Source organism: Colletes latitarsis, chromosome 4 (genome assembly GCF_051014445.1).
Source record: "Colletes latitarsis isolate SP2378_abdomen chromosome 4, iyColLati1, whole genome shotgun sequence".
Lineage (NCBI taxonomy): Eukaryota > Metazoa > Arthropoda > Insecta > Hymenoptera > Colletidae > Colletes > Colletes latitarsis.
Window position 1 is genome coordinate 33,389,078 of NC_135137.1, and position 27,231 is coordinate 33,416,308.

At 46.0% G+C, this 27,231-nt stretch overlaps 1 protein-coding gene across 1 annotated transcript in view; it reads right to left on the reverse strand.

The window, feature by feature from the left end:
- Positions 1-27,231, reverse strand: part of Ephrin (ephrin) — a 63,170-nt gene that overhangs the window by 11,626 nt on the left and 24,313 nt on the right. The window contains exons 2-4 of the mRNA XM_076763264.1: positions 4,967-5,108; positions 3,508-3,811; positions 1,134-1,427 (exon numbers count right to left, since the gene is read on the reverse strand). Of these exons, the coding sequence (XP_076619379.1) occupies positions 1,134-1,427; positions 3,508-3,811; positions 4,967-5,108 (740 nt within the window). The remainder of the gene's footprint in view (positions 1-1,133; positions 1,428-3,507; positions 3,812-4,966; positions 5,109-27,231) is intronic.

Genomic DNA, 27,231 nt, shown 5'->3' on the forward strand with positions numbered 1-27,231 from the left:
GACGATAAAATTTTAAACCTCATTAAAATTTATTCGCTCGTTATTTACTTTATCCGACTTAATGCGACCGACCGATAAGCCGAATGAATTACGTAAAATGATTGTTCGGCACGCAATGGACCGTCACATTCAACTACATAACGGTAATTTAATGACTGGAACATCGGGCGACGGTCGCTTCGCGTCTTGTCTAACCCATCGTGGCGACGTCGTACACAGAAGAGATCCCCGCGACTATGCACACCGTCTCGAAAAGGAGAAATATCAATTACGCCGCGCTAATAACGAACCCCGACGCAACCCGGCAATTCTGCCTCCGAAAGAAAGATTTACATAAGATAACGAGCAGTAAAGTCGTCCGGGAACGAGTGGTTTATCTTAATTTTATGCAACAGTAATTTCACTACAAAGTAATAATTACCAGTCCGCCAAAAAGGAAGCAACGATTAAAGACACCTTAACCGTGCAGCGCAATCCCAAACGCACACCAACCTGTCGGCAGGGGACTCGCGATACAACGCGCGAGAAGTCCTTTATGTACACCATTCACCCGACACCGACTCGAATTTCTCTCATTACGGAGGCTTCCGTTTCCAATAATTGCACCAGACGTCGGAACAATCGAACAATCGTCCGTAAGAACGATCAGTCAAAACTATGGACGCTCTGTGTGTCGGTAGACTCGTCCAAGGATTAGTGGAAATGATAAATACGAATATGAATATTGGTGGAAAGATCACTGATTAGAAACGCGCTACTGAAATTCAGAGGCTCTCAGGATAGATCGGAAAAATATGAGAATTGGGGGAATCTAACGTATCTATAATTCCAAATAAGAACATAAAGTCGCATCCATATGACACTATTAAAAAAATTTGGGGATTTCATAGCGGTATAAACACGATATATTAATAGAGATATCTCAGTGAAAGAGTGTTCGCTGGTAACGAGTGGTAGAAGAGTTCCGTATCTCAAATTCGCGTGGTTCGATAGTTTGTTGCTGTTCTACAATTAATGTCGAGAGGTGTACGCGTTGCGGGAAAAATCGTTGGCCGAGATAATGGTCACGAGAAGCATCGAGAAACTCGTTTCGCGGCAAAGGGAGCAGGTGGCAAGGCGGTGTGTATACGTACTGTTCTTCTTCTTCTGGCCGATCGAGGTCTTGGGCGGCGAGGAAGACGGCGGTCCATTGTGAATCGGAGGCTGATGCGGATGCACGGGGTAGACAGCCGGAGGGGGCACGTGGGGCAGGGTCGGCGCCGCCGTGGCCGGTTGATGATGATCGTGATGATGATGAATGCTGCCCCCTGGGTAGAATCGATCTCCGCCCTTGAGGACGCTCGGTGGTGGCGGGGGTGGCACTCCACTCAAAACTGCGGTGCTGGTCGAGCTGCTGCTCGGCACGGTGCTGCTGGTCACGGCTACGGCTGTAACGATACACAGAAAAATTAAGCTCCACTTCTCCATTATTGTATTATCATTGACAGAGTTCCCATTCGTTGCGTTCGACATCGTAAACTAGGATTTTCGTACTACTATGCATTTCATATTGGCTGCGTGCAAAAGCTCTGATGGATCATCGATAGTCATCTGTATTAGTACCTTTTCGTTTAAAACGATAGACAGTGTATTAAAATTGTTACTGAAGAAGTCGATAGATACTTGATTAGTAATAATATCATTTCGTCCTCTTCTATTAAGGTACATAATACATATCAACTATACAGGGTGTTCACCCCGGGGAAAAATTTTAATGGGAGATTACAGAGGCAAAAATAAGACGAAAATTAAGGATAATTACTTCAAACATAGTGCAATCAGAAGCGAGATAGACCATTCCCTTCAAAATCATCGTCCACTGCAATTGAATGCATTTTCGCCATCGAAGTCTATAGAAATTGTGCAACGAACTCTGATTTTTTTCCCGGTACGCGATTAAATTCATTCTTGCGAACGACGGTTTGGCAACCATTGATTTAGGATAACGTTGTTTCAGGTTCCGCGAAATTTTCATCGCGAAGTCGTGAACGCAGTCGCGTCGTCGACCATAAACGGACTCGGCGGAACCGTCATCGATTTCAATTACCGGTGTTACAGAACCCATTGGGTATTTTAAAGTGGCGTCTGTATCGAAACAGACGCGATTATGATCGCGACCGTTAAATTTTATTTAATTGCTCCGACGATCATTCGACTATACCGCGTATGACGGTCGTTCGTAATAATAGAACCGTGCATACCGTCTGTTATAACCGAAAATACTGCGTCGTAAAAATCTGATACGAGGGTTCTCGATCATTTGCTGGAAAAGGCAAAAGGGTTTCTCGTTCGGTTTCGAATTTATTAACCGCAAAAACAAGGATTCCTTGACTTAAAAATAAAACGTTCGCGGAACGGTGAAAGGGATCGGTCGATAGGATAGTCCGTAAAGAAGTACCATGTATCCAGGGAAATTCATTTCCACGAAGACCGACGAGAGATTCAGCATTCGCCGGTAGAATAAAATTGAAAATTAATTCCCCGTTTTTACCGGGTAATTGCCTCCGTAAACGTCTTTCGCCGCGGTCGCGCGCGGCATAGACCGACGGAGCGTCTGAAATTTTCCGCGAGATTAACATTTCTCGGGGTTCGCGGCCGGCGATAGTAATCGTAGGGCAAAGGGGGTTCGCGAGCGCGCGGTCCACCATGCAGAGCTCAGAGCCACCCGCCAGGAGAGGATTTCGAGGCCGAGAGAGTCCCGTGGAATCTTGAATGCTCGACGCCGAAGAGTTCAGAGTTCTCGGGGCAGCGAAATAGCTAGTCATTACGGCGCATGAATCGTCTCTGGCGAGTGTCGGGGGCCGTTGGTAGCGCGCAGTAAAGGAGGCGGAGGTGGTGTTGGTAGGAGGCACGGTTGGAACGAATTAGGGAGCGAACAGAGACCGGGCTAGAATGGAATAGTGGAATTTATTGTGCTCCGGGACAGTGTTAGTCCCCTAACCGCAACAAATGGTGCATGGTAAGAATTATAATTGATAGGGATTATTTAAGAGGGGTGCTGGACGTAGGAGAACCGAAGAGGGGGGGGGATGGTTCGGTTCACAGGACGCTGTCCGTCTGTTACGAGAGTCGTTCTCTTCTTTCGAACCGATCGCGGGATAATGAATTTATGGCACGGTCGTCTTCCGATTCGTTTCTTCCTGCGCCTCGATGGGAACAAGGATCGCGCGCGCGGAACTGACGCGAAACCGTGAAGACTTTAAACGTGATTTACACGCGGAATGAAAAGGCGGCGCGTCCTCTTCGTGGACAACGTCTATAATTTCAGATTATGATAATCGGGGGTATTAGAATGTGGGCCGTGCGCGCGAAACGACTCTTCGGAGTAGGACGCCAGGATCTTTGGTCCCGCGGTTTAACGTGCTACCACGTGTTGCGTATTCTTCCAACGTTCGAGCAGTTTTATGCTGAATATTAGTAACAACGTTGACCCATCTCTAATATGTATTAGAAGCAACGAGTACTCACAGTTGTTGCGCGATGTCGCAGAGGACGAGGAGCTGTCAGTCTGATTGCCGCAGCAAACCTTGAAAACGACCTTCATGTTGTTGCTGGAGCACCTTCCACCGATGCGCTTGTAAAGGTCGTCCTTGGACGAGGTGCTGATGAAGTAGTAATCGTGTCCTGGAAGGAACTCTAGGCCTCCGGGTTGAGGTGTAAACGGCCTGAAGGTGATCGTGAAGTACATCGTCTTGTTGGGGTTGTTGCAAACCGCTATAAACCGCGGATTCGGATTCGTTATCCGACATGTTTCGTACTCTTCCTTGGACACCTGCGGAAACGCAGAGAAACCGTTCTAAACTTCCGACACAAATCGATCCGCGACGCTTCCGGTTTGTCACGAACGCTAGAGGAACCCCCATCGAGTGTTTTCTTTGCTTCACATCGAGTAGTCTCGCTTAGAACATTAATCGTTGATTAACCGCTGTGAAAGTATTTCTGTCAGGGCTGTTCGTACTATAGCTTGAGGGTTTTAATATTTATTGTTGAGGCTTTACTGCACAATATATTTTTTAATCAACAAGTAATGTGAAAATTAGCAGGTAGCAGTCGATTACCTACTCCGTTTTATCGACAAAAGTGAGATTTACGATTATGTATTGATGACCGATTACCGGATCTTTTACAACAAAACGTTTACACGATACAATTTACACATCTCTTTCCTTTCAAACATACTCTCTGAATATTTAAATTCATTATAATAAATATTGTAGGCGTTCTAAACATTGTCCGTTAAATTATCAAGGGATTTTTTCATCCGAGAGACTGAACCCTCTTAAGCAGCGATTACAGACGTCCATTTATCGAGGCCAATCGTCGCGCAGAAATCGCTATGGAGACAATAGGAGGGTGGAGAAGTACATATCGGGGCGGTGATTAGATCTGGGCTATGATTCGCAGCCCGTGCTTGCGTCTGCTTCGTCGAACGATGGCGTAGTTTCCGATAAAAGCAAGACGAGGGGAACTTTCCACGACGCCAGCAACAATTTGATTTACGACACGCGGTGCTTTTTGCCCCCCCTCTCGCGATTAAACGCGGCAACGGCTCCGGCGGGTTCGATTATTCCAGGAATGCCGGGGCAACGATATTTCGTCGTGAATATTTTTAAGAGCTGGAACAGTTCCCGAACAGCGCAGCCCCTCGAGGGCAACGCGGTGTCAGAAGTTGGCTACGAAGCGGAAGTCGTTCTTGGGGGTCCGATTCGAGCGAGTTAACGAACGAGTTTCGAGTAGCAACAGCTGTCTAAACATCCACGGAACGCCCTTTGACAATTTTTTCTTTCGTATAATGGGTCGCGGCAGTCGTGTAACTCGATTTATCTGTTGTTCCGTGCACGCGGCGCGCGGGGAGGAATAACCGTGCTCGTGACAAACTCGTACCGGAACGAGAATAGGACACTTGGCGTTACAATCCTGCACTTACGTTGTAAATAATATACTTCTCCGTGTTGTTGTCCGGCGTCCCCACTTGGTACACAGGACATATTATGTTCACCTGATCGTACTCGAACGCCGCGTTGTTCTTATTCACGTCTATTATGTGGTCAGTGTTGTCTATTCGAAATCTGAAACAGAAAGAAAAACGAATTTGTCAGCTATATTCCACGTAATCGTCTCTCTTACAGGCAGTCAAAATGTATCCAAACTAATACCTTTCTTTGATATTAAAAAAAAGTGTAATATTAATTTCATACACATTGCGTCCATTTTTTGGCGCTAATAGCATAAGCGTCACAATTTAAATCGCGTTATCGTAAGCGAAGAGTGACTGCCTGCGACGCTTACCAGCAAGCTTAGTAATAAATTCTACGGGTTCTCAGCTTTAATCCTATTTTCATCTAAGCGAGTTACAAAAACTATACGTTTTCTTCATTTAACGTTCTTGTGATAAAAGTACATATGTTATTCTGGGATCCATCGAACTTCGTTAGACTGCCAAAGGGGTCCGTTAGATTTACTTATAGATAAATCTAATAGTTCTGCAGATTCAGCTACTTGTTGTTCGGCTCGAATATTAATCGATTCATGAATATAAATAACCAGGAAATAATTTCTTTCCGTTCCGCTACGCGTGCACGAGCGGATCGTTACTTTCAAAATGTTTTTTCCTATTTAACTTTGTTATCTTTTATTTAATATTGTACCAAACATGCGACTGCACACGCTTCCTAGTTTAAAGCAATTACGATTTTATTATTTTTATGAAGTTTGATACCGTGAAGCGTCCAGCGTTCGCCATTTCTTGTTTCTTCCTTGGACGAATTTGTATCCAGAATTAGAAAGCGAGATTTGTTTTTCTTTTCGAAGCTTCTTATGTAATCAATATTATATAAATGGATATTTTTGATCTGGAATTACGCGTTGCAAAATTGTTACACCATCGAGTATTTCTATATTTTATATTTTGAGCAAACATCGAGGACATCTCTGGACGCGTAAAGCTGGCATGGCAGTCAATTTTTGTAATTTGTCCGATCATCGGGGCATGTTCGACTACTCGTTACCCTAGATATCACCTGTCAATACGTAATGCTATTGCAATCGATGAGCCTCTTTCGCTCGGGCAAACAAATCAATAAATAAATATTTGAGATACGCCTCGGTTCCTACTGCGCAACATCTATCGTTCGAAAAATTAATTCACGGACATCGCCGCGATGACTACGAAACATTAACGACCAGGTTCCACGGCACGTTTTGTTCTCCGCAGGATATCTTCTCGAGCAAGCACAATAGATCGGGACCGTTTCCGCGTATTGGTGACTCGGAAACCAGGGTATCCGTGAAACATACGCGAAATTCCGACGCCCCCGGAGGTTCCTCGCAGGGAGTACAAGGTTCCCTCCGGGTCCGTCGGTAGCCAGGCCAGGAAAGGGAGAAAAAGAAACGACGCGGACTCGCCCTCGTAGGCACCCAATGTCAGATAGGCAGGCGCCCATGGTGTCGAGACCCCACGTAAGTGTACATACGGTCTCTGCGCGTATGTACACACATGTACGCACACAGGTGAACTTGTATATACAGGTACGCCTGTATTATGTAGCAGAGCTTGCTGGATACTTGGCGAGGATGGAACGAAAGGTCGGCGAATGAGTAGAAAGGAAGGTAAAGAAGAACCAGAAGAAGAAGAAGAAGAAGGAGAAGAAGAAGAAGAAGAAGAAGAAGAAGAAGAAGAAGAAGAAGAAGGTGGAGAAGGTGGAGGACGGTTCCTATATAACCGGTTCTTTCCAACGGCACTCACACACGCCAATACACGTCTCTCTTCTCCGCGTTGCACGGGTGTACAGTAACGTCTCCTGCTGTTCACACCGCCCTATTTCGGGTCTACGAATCGGCGCACCGACTATTTTCTTCCCGCGGACACTCCACTTGTTTCGCCCCCGTATTTATTTTCCTTTCTCCGCGTACGTACCTACACGGCCGCGAGTATATTTGTTCTGCGTTACACGAATTAGATACGACCGCGAGACGATGCCCGCCTTCGAGGGAATGTTCAGGCAACGTTGAAATACGGTTTCCCTGTTTTCCTAACGCCCGAACGGACGTGACCGTTTCTTTTCGCGACGCTCCATTTAATTTCGGCATCAAGGCCTCGAGTAAACTCCCACCCGTCCCCTATGCGCAGCGTTATCGCGTTAAAAACGTTTTCGATAATGAATTTGCAGTCGATTTTCCATCGAGCACTCTCAAACGCTTCGCCTTTTAACCCTCTGTCGATGGCCATTTTGGAGTACGGTAGTTTTAAAAAATTTTTGTACACTTTGTGTACGAAAAATTATTCCCTGTTTGTTTATACGTCCATACGTCCAGACTGAACTAACAGAACTGCGCAAATCTTATTTGCTCTGTATAATAGAAAACTAGGAAGATTGGTGATTTGAACAAAATCCAGGTATATTGTCTTTACTGTAGTCAGGCAACATTCGAGACCAGGATCTATATATTCCTTCGGTACATGTATTATGGTATAACGTCTCGTCTTCAGGAGCCCTCTCCATGTAAAAAAGAACGTCGACCATCGCCTAATTACAGCAAAGAAGATTGCTCTAACACCCAATACCTGCTACCTGGACTTCGTTCCAGTCGCCAACGACTTTTTTAATTTCCTCGTAAAGCTTCCTCGACAGGGGCTGTTTTTATCGAATCCCGAATCGGTCACACGATGCAATAGAGTATTAGCAATTTTTTCGTATTCAAAGAACCGGTATAACGTTGCAGCGGACATTGGCGGAAGACTTACGTAACATCTATTTTAGATTCAAATATCTAGAAGTCCGATTCGGTGGTGGTGTAATATCGAAAGAGCGTTTGATATCGCGCGGTGGGTGTCTACGTTATTTTTTTTAACACGCGTCGCGTCAGTACGGTCGAGGTCTAAAGAGATTCGAGCGTGGTGTACTCGTCGTTGGTACGTGGAGCCCGTAAAGCTCTCCGTGGCGGTAAAACGCGGGCGTCGAAAACGCGTCCCGACGTTTCGGAGCATTAACGGACAATCTCGTAAGTGGGCGTGTAAGGGCTCGAAAATTGGAAGGTAGGCTGGGCCTCGACCAAATTAACGTTTGGCGATAATATCCGCTCTCTCTCGGTGCCCCCATGTCGGTTCGTCGGCTCGGTACCCACCCTAAGCGCGCAACCAACGCCAACAACCTCGGGACCGAGGCACGCGCATACAACCATGAAGCCCCGGCGTATCCCGTGGCCCCGTGTGTGCGTTACGCGTGGGTGTATAGGACATTTCAGTCGTAGCCCCGGCCATTCACGAATTTATTAGACATCGTATACGTACGATCGTGGCCCGAATTACTCGCGATAAAAGCACGGCGTGGCTCCTTTTGGTACTTTGGACCGGGCAACTCGGTTTCCACGGAGGTTGATGTACCATGGCCGTCTTGTTCCCCGGTCGTCGACGCGTTAATGGCGGCGATGCGCGGTGAATTGTGATGTATAAATTTGCTCGGAGGTTTCGTTTTGAAGGAAATGAGTCGCCGCTCCTAGTCCCTCTTTCCCTTTCTTGGTTTCGTCGGGACGAGGTAAGAACACGACGGGAAAGGGTAAAGTAGTCTTAATCGTTTCTGTCCCAATGATTCCTCGTCGCATCGTAAACTCCGGCGCCTCGTAATTCCAGGTATAAAACTTCCCGACGATTCCGTTTGACGCGATTAACGATCGAGGGTACTATAAATCGTGACATTTGGCAACTTAATTCTTGTGTCGATGATCCGGGTGACCGAGCATCTTCTACGTTTCGTTGAAAAATGTTGCAAAATCGATCTGGACCTCTTTGAATAATTTCACGTTAATTTACAGTACCAAAATAAAAACTTAAACACGAGGGCTTGCGAATATTTTTGCTTCTGATCGTTTGTACGAGTCGAAATATTCTCGTATTACTTACTAATGTAAAAAGTTGTTGCGACCCGGCAGGTAGGCAAGCCGCGTGGCCGACAATGTATACTGATTACGCATAACACGCGTCCGACTCGTCTATTTGTTATTTTAATCCCGACTCGAATTATGCCCGCTGAAAGCCTGTTATTGCATGTTACGGTACTTAGAACGCGATCCTTTTAACTCGAGGACGAACGTTTTGGTGCTCTTACTCGCCATGGCGCATAAAGGCTGTCTTGTATTACGATCGTCGACGTGTTATTGGTAGCCTCGATGTGTGATTTAAAGGTTTCCCCGGCGGGAACGGTGTCATTTGCATATACCTACGTATTCGTAGGATCTCCGAGGACCCTTGTATTAATGCGATACGTTGCCTTGGTTCTTAACAGTTCTTTTCTGGCCTTAGGTAAATACTCGGCATGAATATGTATGGGCCGAGTCGCCGGTGACCCCTTCGAACCTGAAACCTGTGCGTCTGTGAATATCGAGGGCTTACGCGGACACATTTTTCGTCTACCCGATACAAACGATAATATTGCACGAACGTTCTCCGTTCGATGTTACCGCATCATCGTTATTAACTTTTTGCACTGGCACCGTTACGGTGACATACATATTATGCACAAATCGGTTCAAGTTTTGCTTATAGTATTGCGAACTTACGAATTTTGGGTTAATGTTCTCAGTTAGATTCTTTATTGCGAAAATCTAAATGCACCGTTTTAGTTTAGTAATAATAAGACCACGTCGTATCGAGTTTTAAGATTTATTTTTAGTAATAATAATATTTCTCGTATACTTTTCGGAGTGCCGAGGAACACCCATGCGATTTCGGTGGTTTCAGACGTCCAGCGTTTATTCGTAATTTCCGTGTCAAATGTATAATACGCGTAGTTCGGGTCTCTTTCATCGGTCGATCGCGTCGCCGGTGCTAATTGCTTCGACGACTAAAGGGCCTGTAAAATCCGCGGGCGCCGTCGAAATTGTTCGAGGTCCAATAACTGTTCGACGTATCCTACCCCTAACCGTCTTCATTAATTCCCACTACTGTCTGGTCGACACCAATCAACTACCAAATAAAACCCACGCAAGGGGCCGCCTAATTGGAACAGCGAAAAAGTGGGCGTGTTCCGATCGGGGACCTCCATCGTTTCGGGACCCCTGGAAATTCCTGTCGATCGCTCGGCGAGACCAATTTTATACGTCACCCTTTCCTTTACCTACGTTCGCTTCGGCGGAACTTCATACGGTCAACCTACACTTACACGCGTAGATTCTATTATATCCTGACGTATGAAACTTCATCGTTCGATCGAAGTACATTTCTGCTTCCGACCGTGAGAACTTCACGAATTTAAGTATACATCGTTTGAATGTTCTTTTAAGGGAAATTTTTTGTTTTCAAGCAATACCAAAATTGATCGTTCCTTGATATCCTCCATTGCCATAGCCGTTTTAACATGCCTCGCGAGTTTAGAGAGGCTGTCTACGAGATAGCGGGGAGCTCCGTTCCGACAATCGTGTTAGAAAAAAAAATCAGAGGAGAAAAGAAGAAGCCTCGCGGATCGGACGCTAAAAAGTTATCGCTTCGAGGTCCGCAATTACGCGAGATTCCTATCGGCGTAATTACCGTCGTTCCTCGGGGTTCACGGTATTCAAGGATCTCGGAAAGGAACGCCAGAGAGCAATAGAAACCGCCGCGATCGACGCCAGGCGTATAAACGACACGCTCTCCTCGCAGCCTGTAAAGAGATCCTTTAATCATCGATCCCTGACCTTCGTTTCGCCGCGTTAAGGGAGATCCTCGCGCGCATCCCCGAAGAACGGACGCCAACGAAGGAACGTTTCAAAGCGTTCAACGTCGTCCGCGTAGACGGGACAAAGACTCGGTGAGAAACGGTGAGGAAACCGTACCCGCGCGCCCCAGGACGAAGAGGAACACGACGAGGAGGAGTGGAAGGGAAGCCTGGAAACGCGAGGGAGAACGATGCTGGCGGACCGAGGAACGACCAAGGGAGCAAGATGGACACAGGGACAAAAAGGGAGAGAGAACGGGCAGAGGAAGCACAGGCCTTATGCACTAACTATAAGTGGGATATTCTGGCAGGAATATCAAAGCTTGGGACTGCGTCAAAGAGGGCGAACAGAGAACGCGGAGGAGACGGAAAGAGATAGGGACAGAGATAGATAGAAAGACAGAGATAGGGAACGAAAAGAAAGCAAAAGCAAAAAGACACCGCGGATGGATCCTTGGACGTTACCGGCTTCGGGACCATCGTTTGACTCTTTCATTCATCATGTTCATTCCTTAGACAAGCATTGTGCCCGTATAATGCATATTTTTCCTCTCCATTCTATTTGGTCGCTGACGAGCCTCGGTGTTGTAATGTTCGCGGGGAATTAGTATTGAAAATTTACGGCGTGACTGAGGGACGCGTATGAATTATTTAAAAGAGCCGTCGGGTTCGTTAAAACGATTCTCGATTTTTGGTTTCCCACCGTCTCGTTCTCTTCGCTCGAAGGATAGTGGAAGGCTCGATTCGGTTTCTGTAATTATGATAATTCTCGCATTAGTCACGGTAGCGTTCCGCGACACCTGCGCCGGAAAAAGTATTGTCTGCGTAGGCGGCTGTGGAAACGTTAATCTCGATCCACGAATAAGTAATGCTGGGACTGAAACGCGGTTTGATATCGTTGGTATGTTTTCGTTTGAAATTTATACCCTCGTATCGATTCTAATAGGGAGTCAAAAACGTAACGACTTTTTGTACGATAATTTGTACAATTATGTTTGATAGGCGGTTTGAACGAGAATGGTAAAGTGCAGGGGGGTTTGCACAACCTGTCATTCGACGTGGTGCAACTCGAGGTAGAACTCATTGTATAATAAATAGTTACATTTAACTCGAGTTTATCGAGGTCTCTGTAAAACTTGACTTTCAAATTGTTGCGATGTTACAAGAAATGTTCGACATCGATGCAATGCTTCGTGATCGATCCGTATCTATATTAATTTGTGTGTCACTGGATTGGACCCATCGCAAGATGAGCGCAACCGATAGAAATCGTCGAGCGTGTTTCTGGGAAGGATGGTACGCGTAGGATCCCCTACACCTGTTTGTCTTTGCGGTTACAAATTCGTTTCGTGACTGGTGGTTCCCCTCGGATAATTTTAGTTTTCCACCGAAGATGCTGGGGTCTTTGTTCTCGTCGTGCTGACAACCGTTAAAATCCGACGTAAAACGGGTGCGCCAGTAGATCGTCATCATTTTTATGAGCGTAGATTTAACGAGCCTGAATGGACGCGATTAACGTCGACGAGCTGATTTCCTGAACTAAGAATCCTACACGCTCCCATTTTACGTCTCTAAAGTACCTCGTTGATGATTTCAGAAAAACCTTGCGAGTAGTTTAAATCGGCTTAATTCAATTGCTCTTAGCGAACTCTCTCTCTCTCTCTCTTGGTACATTAAAATGAAACTAAGAAAGCTAGAACATTTTAAATCTAGCCATAAAGAGGATTCAAGCCATAGCGTGATTCGATTTTGAATTTTTGGAAACTGGTACTTCAGAAATATTTTTTTTTTAATTGCATTATGTTTGCAAATATTTAATGGGGTAATATATTAGCCTCGATGCCTCGCGGGGTTAATAGTACCACTGCCATAAAATCGTGCTTTATGAACGGAAAGGCTGATTTCTCTTTCATCGTGAACATCACTCAGGGACAATCTTTATAGCTTCGTGCAGTACTCGTTCGTCCGCGGCGATCCTGTGAACTTTTAAATTATTTATAAAAAGACGATCGAATTTCCTGGGCCTTTCGTACCGTGACGAATACCAGGGCCTCGTGCCGTATTTATAATAACTTCCTGCAAGATGGTCCCCGCTGTACCATCGCGGTCGGTCCATTTAATGCACGGCATTAATGCGTTATGTAAAAGCGTGCGGGTGATTCTCTTGTCGTCGTCGTCGTGGTCGTCGTCGTCTAGCGACGCTGGCGGCGGCGTCTTTTCGTCTCTCCGTGCCATTAGGACGAGCTGGCGTTATTATTAGTTAACTTCAAATATTTATTGTATTCTTACTCCTGGCATCTGCCCTCGCCCGCGAACGAATCCGTCTCGTGTTTGGTCTATTCTCGTATCCTGGACAACTATACCAGACTTCCTGCTACTTCTGCATTTTCTGCAGCCCTTCTATCCGCATAATGGGTTTATATTGGCACGGAGATCGCTTTAAATTCTTCAGTGACAAATCTTCCTCCGAGATGGATAACGTAACGTAACGGAATCGTCGTGCAAGTCAAATTTCACGAATCAGTATATTTTCGGTACCATTAAAATATTCAATAATCAAGGAATTGCTCGAGTCGACTTGGTAAAATCTTCGAAGCATTATTTCTAATTTTTAACCAAGTGCAATAATATCCTCCGCAGTCTTGCAGATCATTGATATTTTTTTTACCCCTTTACGCATGTAAACAAATTCAAATATAAACATTTATGCGTCCGCGCGGCCAACGATTAGAAGCCCGAAGGAAAAGATTGAGAGATCACAGAAACAGTTCGATCGTTCTAACTCGCTGAGCCACGGAAAAAATTTCGCCTCGCGTCCCGCACTCTAATTACGCTAATCTACCGCGAGTTTTTCCCCGACGCCGATAGTCCGCGGGATTTACGAGCACCGGGAAGAGTAGGGGAAGAAACGTTCCCGAGCAGAGTACGGAAGAGGAACGAAACTTAACGAGGCGCCCGGTAATTTCTCCCTCGGGGTAAAATTCTGTCCCGGTGCGAGCTCGGCCGTAAACAACTGAACGATTGCAGATACGAGACCTGTTACCAACAATAATTTGTCAAATTCCATCGCGACTTGCTCCTCCGAGCAATCAACCGTCGACTTCCTGTTCTGCTCTTCGTTCCTTATGCTCGGACGATTCGTACGATTTCGGAGGAATTCACCATTACGTGATCGTATCGTTTAAAAAATTGCAACACTTCGAAGTTTCGTTATCAATTTTTTGAAAGAAACGAAAGAATGGGAATTGATTTTTTGAAAGGATCGCGGTACAATACTCCAAAAACGACGAAACTGGGCAATATTTTACTCCGAAGAGAAAACGATCGATTTCTGCTCCTGTCTCGAAATAAATCGAACACCGTTCCGCGGTTAAATCGCGGTCCCTGTCCGCTCACGCGATCGAGTTTGCGGTCGACTTCGTTTCGTTCGATGTTCGAGTTTCGGTAAAATTTTCGTCGCGAGTTACGTGGCCCCGTGGCGTCGACTCCGGGGCCAAATTAAGTACCGGAGTTAAGTGCGTACGAAGCTCAAAGGAACAACGGCTCGAGGACATCTCTAAAAAAATACGGCTCCATCAAACGTCGAGTCGTTACGAAATTGAGGGTGTTTCGCGGGTATAAATCTTGGCGAAAAAATCGTACCGCGCGGTTTATGGATTTTAACGGGGAGGGGACAAAGTGATTATCGTCAACGAGAGCATTTGTGAAATTTACGACGCTCTACGCGACGCCGGGACGCGTCAGCGACAGAATCTCTGGTCTCAAGATAACCGAGATCAAAGTCTGACGCCAGATACCGCGCTACCGATAAAAACATTCGTTCTCAGCGGGAGAGAATGAACGATGTCCTTGTCGATGGAGAAGAATAACTCGAGAGAACTCCGATTTCTCGATCGCGACGATCACGGAGATCCGCGCGTCCTTGCTGCGCTCCGAAACCAATCGCCCCGGGCAATTTGAACATATCTGGAGCATGTGCAAACCAACTCCAAGTTGAGAGGGTGGGAAATCAGTTATTTAAAAATTGTGTTCTCTTATAGTATATTTTGAAAATGTGTTACTGAAATTGTTTACTTGATGAAATGGTCAAGGTTACGATTTTCTTTTCTCTTTGGTGTTACTACTCCAATTGAAGGATACAACAATAAAGTTTTGGATAAAATCAATTTATGGTGGATATGGATCCATCACCTCGCTGAATTTTATCGAAATTGGTAAGGGTCGCGTTTGAGACGTTTCTTGTAAAGCAAAAAATGGCGCGAAAAGTCTTTAGTTTGAAACTGGAGGGTCAATCGACGATTGGGCCTGGTTCGCGAGAGCAAACAACACGATCCCGACGGCGTGGCGCGAGACTTCAACCGAAAGTTCATCGATCCACGCGTACCGCGACGCTACGTCCTATTAAAAGCCGCCCAGAGCGTACAAACGCTCGCTCTCGTCGTTCCACCTCCCTCGCGAGGCGTGGAATGGAGGCACTAAAGTGGCTAGACGGAGTGTCAGAGCCGGCCGGAGATCAGAGGGCCGCCGTTGAAAGAAATAGTCCGCCGGGGACGTTATACCGCAGCCACGTCCGCGCACGTGTTTTCGGGGTTCCGTCTCGTACCGTCGATTTATCAGGCTCGTCGAAAGCCACGACACGATCCTCTTTGCCTGCCGGAATTCGCCCCGACGCTCGAACAGGTGACGGGAATCACGAACTTTTTTTCTGTGAATTTGTCGACCGATCGTCCGAGGCGACGATTTATTTGGAAAAATTTAAGGGGTCTCCTCGCTTTAAAAGTTTCGAAAAATCTCTTTCGTTGCATTTGCTCAAAGAACAGGCACGTCGAACTCATTTCGCTACCCAGGGCTGCGAGAAATATTTCAAGCGCCATTTTGTAGCTGTACCCAACGTCAGCCATTACACCGTTACGGTGGAAGAAAACGTGTGTAATATTGGGAAGAAACGTTTTGTTTGAAACATTGAAATTTGTTATAAAATCTTGTATCTATATTACTTTGGAGCATGATCGTTGCTAGAAAATGACGTTTAATATCATGTTGCTAAAAAGTTCTGGGGCTTCAAACTTATTTCAGATAGAAGGTTTTTGCATAGTCGACTTTTAAAATAGAGACTGCGATAAATTAGGTGAGGACGCGCAAATATCAATGTTGTCATCGTCTACTTCGACTAGTTTATAACCGTTTATCTTCCAAGAAAGTCTCCTATGACGTGTGCTCTATATCTTCATAAACTGCTTCTAGGTATCTATACTAAGTGTGATCATTGAACTCCTCGTTCAGATTGACTAAAATATTGTACTCACATATTCAATATAATATTATAACAGAATATTCAAGTATTTCACAACCATTTACGGGTATAATTTTACTACCTGTGAATACAGTTATTATTACATTCATAGGTTTATTAGTGACCTGCCTTTATCGGTTTCCGAAGGTCGAAGAAGTAGGTGAAGATTGATTTTGAATTTTAAACACAAGCTGTTTAACATATGGCCTTAATAAACTTCTAGTCAGTTGCATAACACTATTATAATTACACCTTTATATTTGTCATACAGATTTTCTAACTCTGAATCCTCAGAGATCACAGTTAGTATTCGAATAAAATATTCGGTACAAACATTTTCATATTAAATACCTCATTATCTCTCCTAATTCTGACATTTAACTCATACTTCCGAATTCTCCCAATATTATATCTCGCGTAATACATTACGAACGAAGAAACTTTCCGTTCGTAGATCCAAGGGAACTTATCTATCCTGAACGTGAATAAATTAAGTACTCCCGGTGCCTCGTCCATTGTATAAATATGAGATAGTTCCATGAGTCACCGCAGTACGCGATTAGGTGGAATTCGTCTCGGTCCCCGGGATCTTTGTAATTTATGTGCACTGGCACGCCACTGCTTTGTAATTGGACCAACCGCGCAAGTAGAGGAGTGTCTGTCCCGATCGGTGATCAAATGCTCGTCGTCGAAAGAAATAGTCGGTCGACCCGAGGTTGCACCAAGTGGCTCGGGCGTCCCGACGACTTGCGTGCTTCTCGAAGTTCCGACGGTCTCCGGGTTAGATTTATCAGTCGCGTCGTTCTCGAATGTGTCGAAAGCGAGCGTAGTCCTCGCCCTTTGAACCCCTAGTTGCAGCCAACTCACGGTTAATGCATCGGGTGGCGTACACGGCGTACGATGGAAATACAACGTTAATAGAGTCGTGGGCATCGTCGAGTCGTTAATTAATCGTAACTGCCAATTAGCGTTCATAGCTGCTTCACCTTCGGGTACCCGTGGCTTCTTAAATTGGTCCCCCGTTCGAATACGCCGCGCCGTGAAACGGTCTTCCGGCGAGCGTATAAATGTCACCGCGTTTAATTCCCTCGAAGAACGCGCGAGGCCCCTCGAAATCGGTCGTGTCGCGTATGCCAAACGGGGCAATGCGAACGGTTTTAAGGTACCATTTAGCATGACGTCACGACACCGGGCTACACCCCCTTTCGTCCGCCATTTGGCGGACGCGTTCGATCGTGCCATTTGGCTTCGTTCTTTCTGGCCGATATTTTTTTCACCTCCGTCCTTCTCCTCTCTCCGGACGTTGTCATCGTCGTGAAAGCAACGAGAGATCGAGCGAACCCCGATGACATTTAACGACGATTTAATTTTACGATCGCCAACTTTACGGCGATCTCGAACGTCGATTAGACGGAACCACTCTTCGGGGAAGTCCCGTTCGGTATATTAGCACTCGGCGTTTGGGAAGAAAGCGTCGAGCTTGCGGCGTGACCTTGCTACGTTATAGCTTCTTCAGTTTTATAGCTGATACCAGTTGCCAGGGCACCGGGGGAACCGATGAAAGGTTTATGGTTATGGAAATGTTTGTTCCTACGATGGGGAAATGGTACGTTGAAATCAGTTTTTGGAACTGTCCGGGCCCAAAGTTACGGCCAGCCGGATCGTTCGGCACCGATACCTTCCAGGTAGTGAAATGTACGTAGTTGCGAAATGTTTCCTTTCCTCGGGAAATCTTCCCGTCCTTGTGGCTTTTACGACCGCGCGATAAATTATTCATTAACATTTTGTTTAATTGTTAATTGCTCGAGCGGAGAATCTAAAACAAACTCACCGTTGGTTATTCAAACGTGTATTTTGAAACCGTCAAGTTCTTTCAGGAATATAAATTTTAACGTTTCCCTAAAAAAAAACAACGGTCAATCGCTGTAACAAATTAGACACTTCCTCTATTACTCGTCGTTTCATTTTACGTTTCATTAAAGCAGAATTACTTCGCTAAATCCATATGAACTTTACGTACAAAGCAATAACGTGCCGTGATGAGTACCGTGATGTCAGAACGTTAACGCGAGTCACTGTACGTGATTGCGGTTAATCGGTCGACGCAAAAAATTCGTATTAGGCAACCGTAGGCAGCCGAGAGCCATTAGACACGCATAACAAAAAAAAAAAAACGGGGGGAAACTAAAGTCGGAGACATATATCTAACGATCGATCTCGCCATCAATCGAGGGGTCTCCGAAACGAATGCTCTGTCCTCGCAACCGGCAGCATCCGTCTCCATTGTTGGCGAGCCGTTATCTTAACGAAACGGTCGCCGGACCAGCATCAATCACGTTATCTCCGTCGCAATTCCATAATCCTTATAATTAATCTGTCCCGAGGCGGTCCCGATCGCGAGTACCGCGCGCATCCGTTAGACGGCGGACTTCCTTGACAGAGACAGAACGCCGTTGCAGGATTTGCACCTTCGACAAAGATCCGGATTGCGCATTGAGACATTTCTGTCCGGCCGATATGGAAGATAACCCGTGTCCCGGTGCACGTTCGAGGTCAGGGCCCCGTTCTTGGGTCAGATCCTCCGGCCGGCCATCGTGTTGATATCCCCGAGATAGTCTCCCATTGTTTATGGACATTGTCGTGCACAGGTACGCGGGCCCAGCGACAGTTCGGGGTCACTTCCTAGTGCCGTGACGTTTCACACCAGCGTGACACATCGTTGGAGATTCTCGGGATTCAGTCACGAATTCGCGTGACTCGCGGAAAATCACCGTCCCGACCCTTCCCTGATGCGGCCCGTGAGGCGGTGCTCACCGTCTCTTTCCTCTTTTTCTCGCCATCGGTGAGAAATCTGCAACGAAACCCTCGCGTATCCGCGCGTACGTACGAGCATCTCTCGTTAAATAAAGAGACGAACCGCTGCTGGCGAAATATCGTCCGCTTGAACCTTTAAAAGTTTACCCCGGGCGACACTCCCCTATAAAAATGATATCGGTGAGTTTATCACGACACAGAAAAATATTCAATTGTGCCAACGACCGGTGAATAAAAAGAGAGAGGTGCAGTGGGTCAGGGGTCATGAGAACTGTACCATGGAAACGTAGCAAAATGTTTTATGGACCGTCTAGTTTTTGAGTCTCGAAGATCATTGTAGAATGAAGCTGACAAACGATTGAAGCATCAACTAGAAAAATCGAATTCTTTCCGGCTAAGTAGCCAGTTGATTCCTAACTTTTGACCGGCAATGTACCGAGGAATTTATCGTTCCTCGCACCTGCACAGCTTAGAAAATTCCACGGGTTTTTCTGTCGAACGATTACTTGACGTGACCAGGAAGCGTCGCTCAAATATCGCAAAAAGTGTTAAAGTTTAGCTTAAGGGCCTTTACTTCTAGCAGAGCGCAGTGTTTACAAACTAACCGTCCCGAATTTCAAATGTCGATATTTACAAAATCTTGAGAACGCTCCGATGCGATTTGGCTCTCAGGAAGCTATTTATTATCGTGGATCCTCGGTGTCCCACGTTTCCACTTAACGCGATAACGTTCGGGTAGTCATTATCGAGCCTTCGACGCGCGTTAAACCTCGTCTCGTAGCATTCCCACAGCGCTCCAGAACTTCAGCTGCGCGTTGTGTGTCTGGTGTGTGTCGATTTCCCGGTGTCTGCCGTCTCTTGCACGCCACCGCGGTCTTACCGACGTGTAAACAAACAGACAGTACGCGAACGGCATGTGTTCGAGCCATTCGTATACGAATTTCTTCTCCGCACGGTCGAAACGAGCGCCGAATCAGGAAGTCGTCATCATCGTTTACTCTTGGCCGCGCCAGATCCTCTTCACGCCGGCAGATAATTTTTTTGCTTCTTCCTTCTCGCCGCCCCTTTATCTCGTTCTCTCCGCCTCGTTCGCTCTTTGTCAACATCTCCAAGATTTCTTCGACAAGTCCTCTGCACATACATCAATCCCTCCTCCTCTCTCTCTTTCTGGCTGTGCCAGTGTCCTCGCCATTCGTTTCGAGGAAATAGACTCGTCATCCCTTTACGACGTGCTAAGCAGTCGAGTAAACACGGCGACCTTAAAGTCCTCGTTGAAACAGGCCAGGAGACTTCTACCTTTGCTGCTTCCCGCGCATGACTTTCGGGGCCAGGACCCCGGGTGTACCTGGTCGCACCACGTGCGGCGTCCTTTGGGACAAAAGACCTACGGATAATCGGGATACCTTCGAGTGGGACGGCAGAGGGCCTTTATTTGACCGAAGAACGCGGCGGAAGAAAATGTCCAAGCCAATACGAGCGGCAAGTGGCGTAGAAATCAACCTTGAGGAACGGTCGCTTCTTCTCTCTTTTTTCGACGCGCGCTCGAACACTTAAGCCGTGGATGTGAATAGCTTTCGCCCGGGGTTCGGGGCGGGGTTACCTTCGAACGAATCCCGGTCGTTATAGACAAATGGAGACCAACGGTGCAGGAATCCCGTGCGCGTAAACGTATTCGTCTTTGTTCGGGGAACGATGATGCGTATTTATCTTGCGGTCCCGGGGATCTCGAGGGGCCCGGTATAAACGAAACGGAAGAAAACTCTGTGGAAGGAGCTTAGTGCCACGGGGAAAATGGAAAATACGTCCTCGAGAGGGCGGACGATTTAATTGTGCCGGGCATTAACTTTTCGACGGCGGACGAGAGGTCGTTTATGACCCATTTCCTAGGATTTTTATTTCCGAAAACGTATTTTGGTGGTAGTTTACGTTTACGTTTTACAACCCTACGTATACCGCTAGGATAAATATTATTTTAAAAGAATTCCTTCCGAAACGCGGTGCAACGTTTTTGGGGATATCGTGCAGCTTGTATGCCAAACAACTAAGTGTCGATTAAACAATATCCCCCGAATTCTCTCGCATCTCCGTCCTGTGATCCATATTCATCGGTGAATCAGAAACCCCCGGACGTTGAATCACAGGAGAACGCCCCCGATCTTGCACCCGTCGTCTCTTCCACCCGATCGGGTTTCGTAACTCGTTCCTGCCCCCGTGGAGTCACCGACTCCCTCCGTGTTTCCTGTAACGATTTCCCTTGCGCAACCTCCCGAGGAACATCTTGTCCACGGACCAGACTTTCTCCCGCTTCCTCGTGGCGTCGTGGCACCATGGGCCATAAAAGTAAATCGGTGGAACTCTCCAAGGCCCAAGGGCGGAGTAACCTCGGCATAAATCCCGATGTTCTAGACAAATGGGGCCTAACGGTGCGTACGCGGGAGACTCTGCGCGCTCTTGCACAAACCACCGTCGCTGTTGCCTTTGTCCGACACCAAGAGCACCGGCTCCTTTTGCTCCTTGGCTCCGAAGAGCCGTGGCGAGGGAAGGTCGCGTATACCTGAAGGGGAGACGCCAACGTCGGGCGATATTCGAGGATTCACGAGCGGTATCCGAGATACCTGATGTCTTCCCTACATCCCTTTTTATCTTCCACGATTTTCCTCAGACTTCCCCGCGTCGGCCAGGCGTCCTGTCGAGTTTTCAGCAAATAATGGCCCCACTTGATTGTGAGTATCCTTGGGTTTTAGGGTGCCGGGGACACACGGGCGTCGTCACGCTCCACGCTTGATCTGGATCGTTCGGGAAAGGTTCTCCCATTGTGTGCTCAGATACCGAGCCAGCGAAGGTATAAAAAATTATTGCGGACAGAAGTGCAGCGTTTTGTTTGCTCGGGCATTGTTGGTTGGGGTTAATAGTTCGCGGGGTACTTTGTCGCTTCGGGTTTTTTGTCGAGTGTTTTCGAGCCGGGGGCATTCGGAACACGGGCTCCGCGGCGTAACAGTTTAATGTCCATGAATGGGGGATTAGAGACGGTAATGATCGTTCAGGATCGTTCTCGGGTTTGTAAGCTTCTGCTCGAAAACAAGTTTAAGGGGACGGCTCCCGTCGTTCAAACTTTTAAAGAGAATTTTTATGTGAGTGTACTCCGCGAACCACGGTAGATAAATTAACTCGATTAAAAATACCTTTCCTTTGTCTTTCCGTTCTTGCTACGCTCGCGTTTGCTTCATTTACTGTTTCACGCGTCGTTACGATCTCTGTTAAATTATATTGCACTATACACAGGGTGTTTGGTCACCCCTGTGGAAAAATTTTAATAGAGGATTCTAGAGGCCAAAATAAGACGAAAATCAAGAATACCAATTTGTAGATGGAGGCTTCGTTAAAAAGTTATTAACAATTAAATTCAAAAATTTCAAATCGCTCTGGAAAAATTATTTTCGGTTGCGGGGGGTAATTACAATCATTTTTGGTGAATACACATACTTCCGAAATCCTACCCAATTTCGAGAAAAAAATTCGAGTAAGTGCTGAAAGTTTTGGGTGAAAAAAAAGACTTTCGAATCGTCTTAGAAAAATTATTTTTAGTTGCAGGGGTTAATTGCAAGCATTTTTGGTCAACAGGCATACTCCCGAAATCCTACTCAGTTTCGAGAAAAAAATTCCTTACCGAAAATATAATTTCTGGCCAGAAATGTCTGCCCGAATTTTCATGCGAATCTTTAAAACGTCATAACTTCTGAACGGATTGGACGATTTTAATGTTTAAAAAAGCAAACTACGCGCATTTTAGTGTAGAATATGTACAAATCGTAAAAATATTCGAAAAGTTGGTTCTTGACCCCGCAAAATGAGAAAAACCCCATAAAAATGGTCCAATTTTCAAACAGCCATAACTCCTACAATTGTGAATATATTTCAATGAAACTTTTTTCTGAAGTAGAGCTCATGGGTACCTACAAAAAAGTATTAGACAACTTTTCTGTAGGGCGTCAAACAAAATTACTAAAAATGAAAAAGGAATTTTTAAGAAAAATCGGCAGGGGGTAAATTTTTCGGCAAAAAAAAAATTTTTCAAATCGTTCTAAAAAAATTATTTTCGGTTGCGGGGGTCAATTACAATCATTTTTGGTGAATAGACATACCCCCGAAATTCTGCACATTTTCGAGAAAAAAATTCAATACGGGTGGAACTTTACACGTTAATAACTTTTTAACGAAGTTTCGATCAACAAATTGGTATTCTTGATTTTCGTCTTATTTTGGGCTCTAGAATTCCCCATTAAAATTTTTCCCAGGGGTGGCCGAACACCCTGTATATTAATATACATTCCCTAATCTGTGTTAGTCATTGTATGCGTTCACCTCATGTTATCACGGTGCCTAATATTTTCTAAATTTATTCTGTTCTCTCGTTGCACGTTGATTTTTATTTCGATTTTTGGGATCATAAATAATAATTGCCAGTGTCCTCTGCACGCGAGCGGTACGTCTTCGGTTATAAAATAACACGATAGACCCTCCGCCTACCGTATTTTAAGTGTCACGTCGTATCGGCTCGAGGTAGCCTAGCATCGGACGAAAACTAATGAACGGCGTCAGCAACGATCAGGCCGTCGATACTTTTCTAAATCCCGTCGTCCGGAGATCACCGATATAGCACAGGGAGTCGGCTGGCTTCTCGAACGACAAGAAGCCCCCATCGTTCGTCATTAAACGTCCAACTGTCTGTCGACAATACCGTTCACGGTTACAGACATCCAAGAACGTTCCTCAGCATCAATCTTGCCGGTCTCGGAAATTCAAAGAATCCGTTTCTCCCTTTGGAGACTCTCGCAAGGAGATTCTCTCTCGGTCGTGGTCTTTCTCGCCTCTTATTCTCTCTCCGCACCTTCTTTCAGTTTCTCTCCCCGTCCTCGTTCGTTTCCTTTTTCTCGCCCCGTGTGTGTACGTCCCTCTTTCTCTCTCCTTCTCCGTTCCACCGGCGATCTCCACCTCCGAGGATCGACCTACGGCTGTTCTTTTGGAAACCATATATTTTTCGTTTCACAGTTCGCGGCGCCGTTGAATGCCCTGCCTCCATTCAGACGAGGGTGCATCTCCGTAGCAGCCGCCAGGTATAAATTTTGGCGTCGGTCCGAAAGCGGGGTGGGAGCCTGGTGGGGGCAGCCGAAGAAAGAAAAAAAAGAACGAGGGAAGGAGGAGGAGAAAGATCGGTCCCATGGTAATCGATTATCTCCCCCGTATCCCCAGAATCCCATATAGTGACCGGCCCCCATGGCCCGAAGATTGAACCTTCGATAACCGGTGCTCCACTCTCTCTCCGTCTCGCCCTTTTTCTCCCTCCCGCTTCCACCACCTCCTCCGAGGGACCTCGCGACGCTCGTCTATTTTTCTTATAAGGTGCACGAACACGTAATTTCGAACGGTCTCGGAAACGAGTCGCGCTAATTAATCGCGCACTGATTTGGCACCTGGCCCCGGGGACGACACAAGCTTTCCTATTTCAATAGAAATTAGAAGAATCATAGGTCTCGCCTGATCGTCGAAAAAATTAAATCATAATTCGAGGCGACCGAAAGATTCGTTTGAAAAATTCGTTTCAGCGAGCCACGTTGACAAAGGGTCTTAACTTCGTGGCCAGCTGCAGCAGTTACCCCTTCGTATTATTCAGTTTAAGGAGTTTCCTCGGCGGCCACGTGTTAAACTCGTCAAGCTGTTACTTTCCTGTCGTCGCGTCGTTTACATACCAACTCTCGACAAGTTAATCAGGACCGCGTTGTCGCGGCGTAACAAGCGTAATTTGATATCGCGCGTTTCTAAATTTTCAGAGCAACCCCTACCCCAGATCCCGACTGTCCAGCGACAAATGTAAATGTTTAACGAACCCGATAGACACCGTCCGCCGACGAAGACAGGTTAATTTAACTTTATTGCAACACCTTTTATAAACACCGTGCTCGTAATTACGCGCGCGGCGAGGAGGCACGGTCCCGCGGAGTAAGAGCGACGAGGACTTCGCTTTTAATTCGGTGTCAGTTATGATTCAGTGTAGCTTGACGGGGAACGACGAGGGGAGCACGGAGCGAAGGGAACGCCACGCTCGAGACTAACAAGCTTATCGTGCATCGGCAGATTGTTCCTTCTCGGAAGCCAGTTATCCTTCGGCGTATTTGATAACGTTCGACAAGAAATATAGTATATAACTCGCGCGTTCGTGAGATTACGGATCCGAGATATCCTTATCAAAGGTGAATGCTGGGCGAACGTGCAATTTCCAGATACATACGTTGCACCGGGGGTTCCTCGTAAAACTTCCAACCGCGACGAATCGCCTTCGACGCGACCTTACCCTGTTTAATATTAGTTCAGATCGTTTTCGTATCTACGGCGCGAGCAAACTTTCATATCAGCTGCGAACCGTTACACACTATCCAGCACGAAACGTACAATGGCGTCGTCCTGAGCCAGGAAACCGTATTTCGGATATTATTTAGTCTTTGTATTTAACCTCTTCCCGTACTTTAACGAGTCTGATTCGCGATGAAGATTTTGGCCCAAACATGAATATCACGAGCCAGACTCGCGGACAGCAAAGATCATTGAGTTTTAGTTCCTATCGGTACGCTACAAGAGTTGGTCACGATTCTTATAATCTCTGTTACAAAGCAGTTTAGCATCAGTCTGGTCTGTTTACCGCGCGTTGACGCCTACTGTTTGGGCCCGGATTTCGTCGAGTTAAATGCCACGGGAATGGGTTAAATTGCCTAGGTTCTATTCGCGTCTAATTTCATTAGCAATTTACGTAACAAGCATAGATTCGCTTGTTCTAGAGTGTATAAATACGAAACTCTGTAAAAAAGTAAAACGACAGTATGTATAGAGCGTTCAACTACTGTTGATAGGTCTGTTTGAACTATAATTATAAAGTGTGTAGAGTTGCGTGTACATACTGCGTGATATGGTTGTATTGGATAGGGCGTGAGTTGTAGCTCAACGCACTACTTCTTGCAAGATAAATCATTACGTTCGTGTTCCCTATATTAGTCGTTGTAGGTTAATTTTCAAAAGAATATATGGTGAGAGGAAAGTCTGGAAGAACTTTCTCTTTTCTTAAACATATAACCTCAGAAATATAGATCGATCACATTCTATTTCTTCCATTTTTATATTGTGGTTGTTACGCGACTCCTACACCCTGACCACCATGTTGGATAACAGATGCTTGATTATCGTACAATAAATAAATTTGTATTGAGATAAGCATTCTCAGATCCATCTCTAATAATTAGCAGTGTCGATAGATAGATTCCAAGTAGGGAAAATGTATCCTCGATCAATTTCCATATTTATATCGTTTCGTAGTGTACGCAACCTCGATTGATTTCTATCGTTAACGACTTTGTTTAATTGACGAGGAAGTTGTAACTTCGTTTAACGTGTCAGTTCTAGTAGAAGTTGTAGTAGGTCGCTGACCGACACTGAACTCTCCATTCAGATCGCGCCGGACATCGATGACCCTCGCTGATAACTTCAATTAAGACATTTATAACATATAACCGCTTACGTCTGCAAGACTATGAATATGATCGATGACAGAACAATGGCGCATAATATCAAGTGCACCACGCATACAGCAAACGTAGTTTAACACGTTGACTGCCTCACCCTCTGTGTCGCAGTCTGTTCCTCGAGTGTTTCCTCATCGTCCTCGGCGTTTGTTTCAACGCATACACGCGTAGGCGGTTAACATACGAAAGAATTTGTATCTAAATCCTTCGCGTTTGAGCAGATTTCACAACGCTATTCGAGGGTGAACGAACATTAATGGCAAGAAATGAATTTTATTTTCTGGTCAGATGACGACAAGATGGTCGAAAGAAGTTTAAAAGATTCGAAAGGTATTGAAAAGTTATTCCTAATCGTTTCGAGGAAGTTTGATAGTCGGTGTATCAGTTTAATTGCTCGTTCGTAACGAACACGACCAGGTGCAAAGTAATTTGGCCGGCGAACGCGTTAGAGCGTGCTCCAGGGTTTCCACGTAATTTTCAAGGGCTCGTTACTCTTTTCCTGTGTGAAACGGATGTTGCGAGGAACAACATAAATACGGCGTTTCGGGGCGGGCATCGTCGCTGATTTCACGCAACGAAGCGCGGTTCGGCGGGCCATAAAGGCCGCACGAGATGAAAGCGGACTGCAGACGCGCGAGTTTATTTCGTAACGCATATCGTTTCCTTTTCGTGAAACGAGGAGGTCAGAAGACGGAGGCGAGAGGGCCTCGGGGTAGAACGCAGAAGGCATAGAATCACACGGCGCAAGTCGAGAGGATAGTTTCGGGTGCGCGTAGGGTGCAGCTGCTTCTTTTTCTGGACTCTTGCATCTGCCACTGCCTTCTTTCCC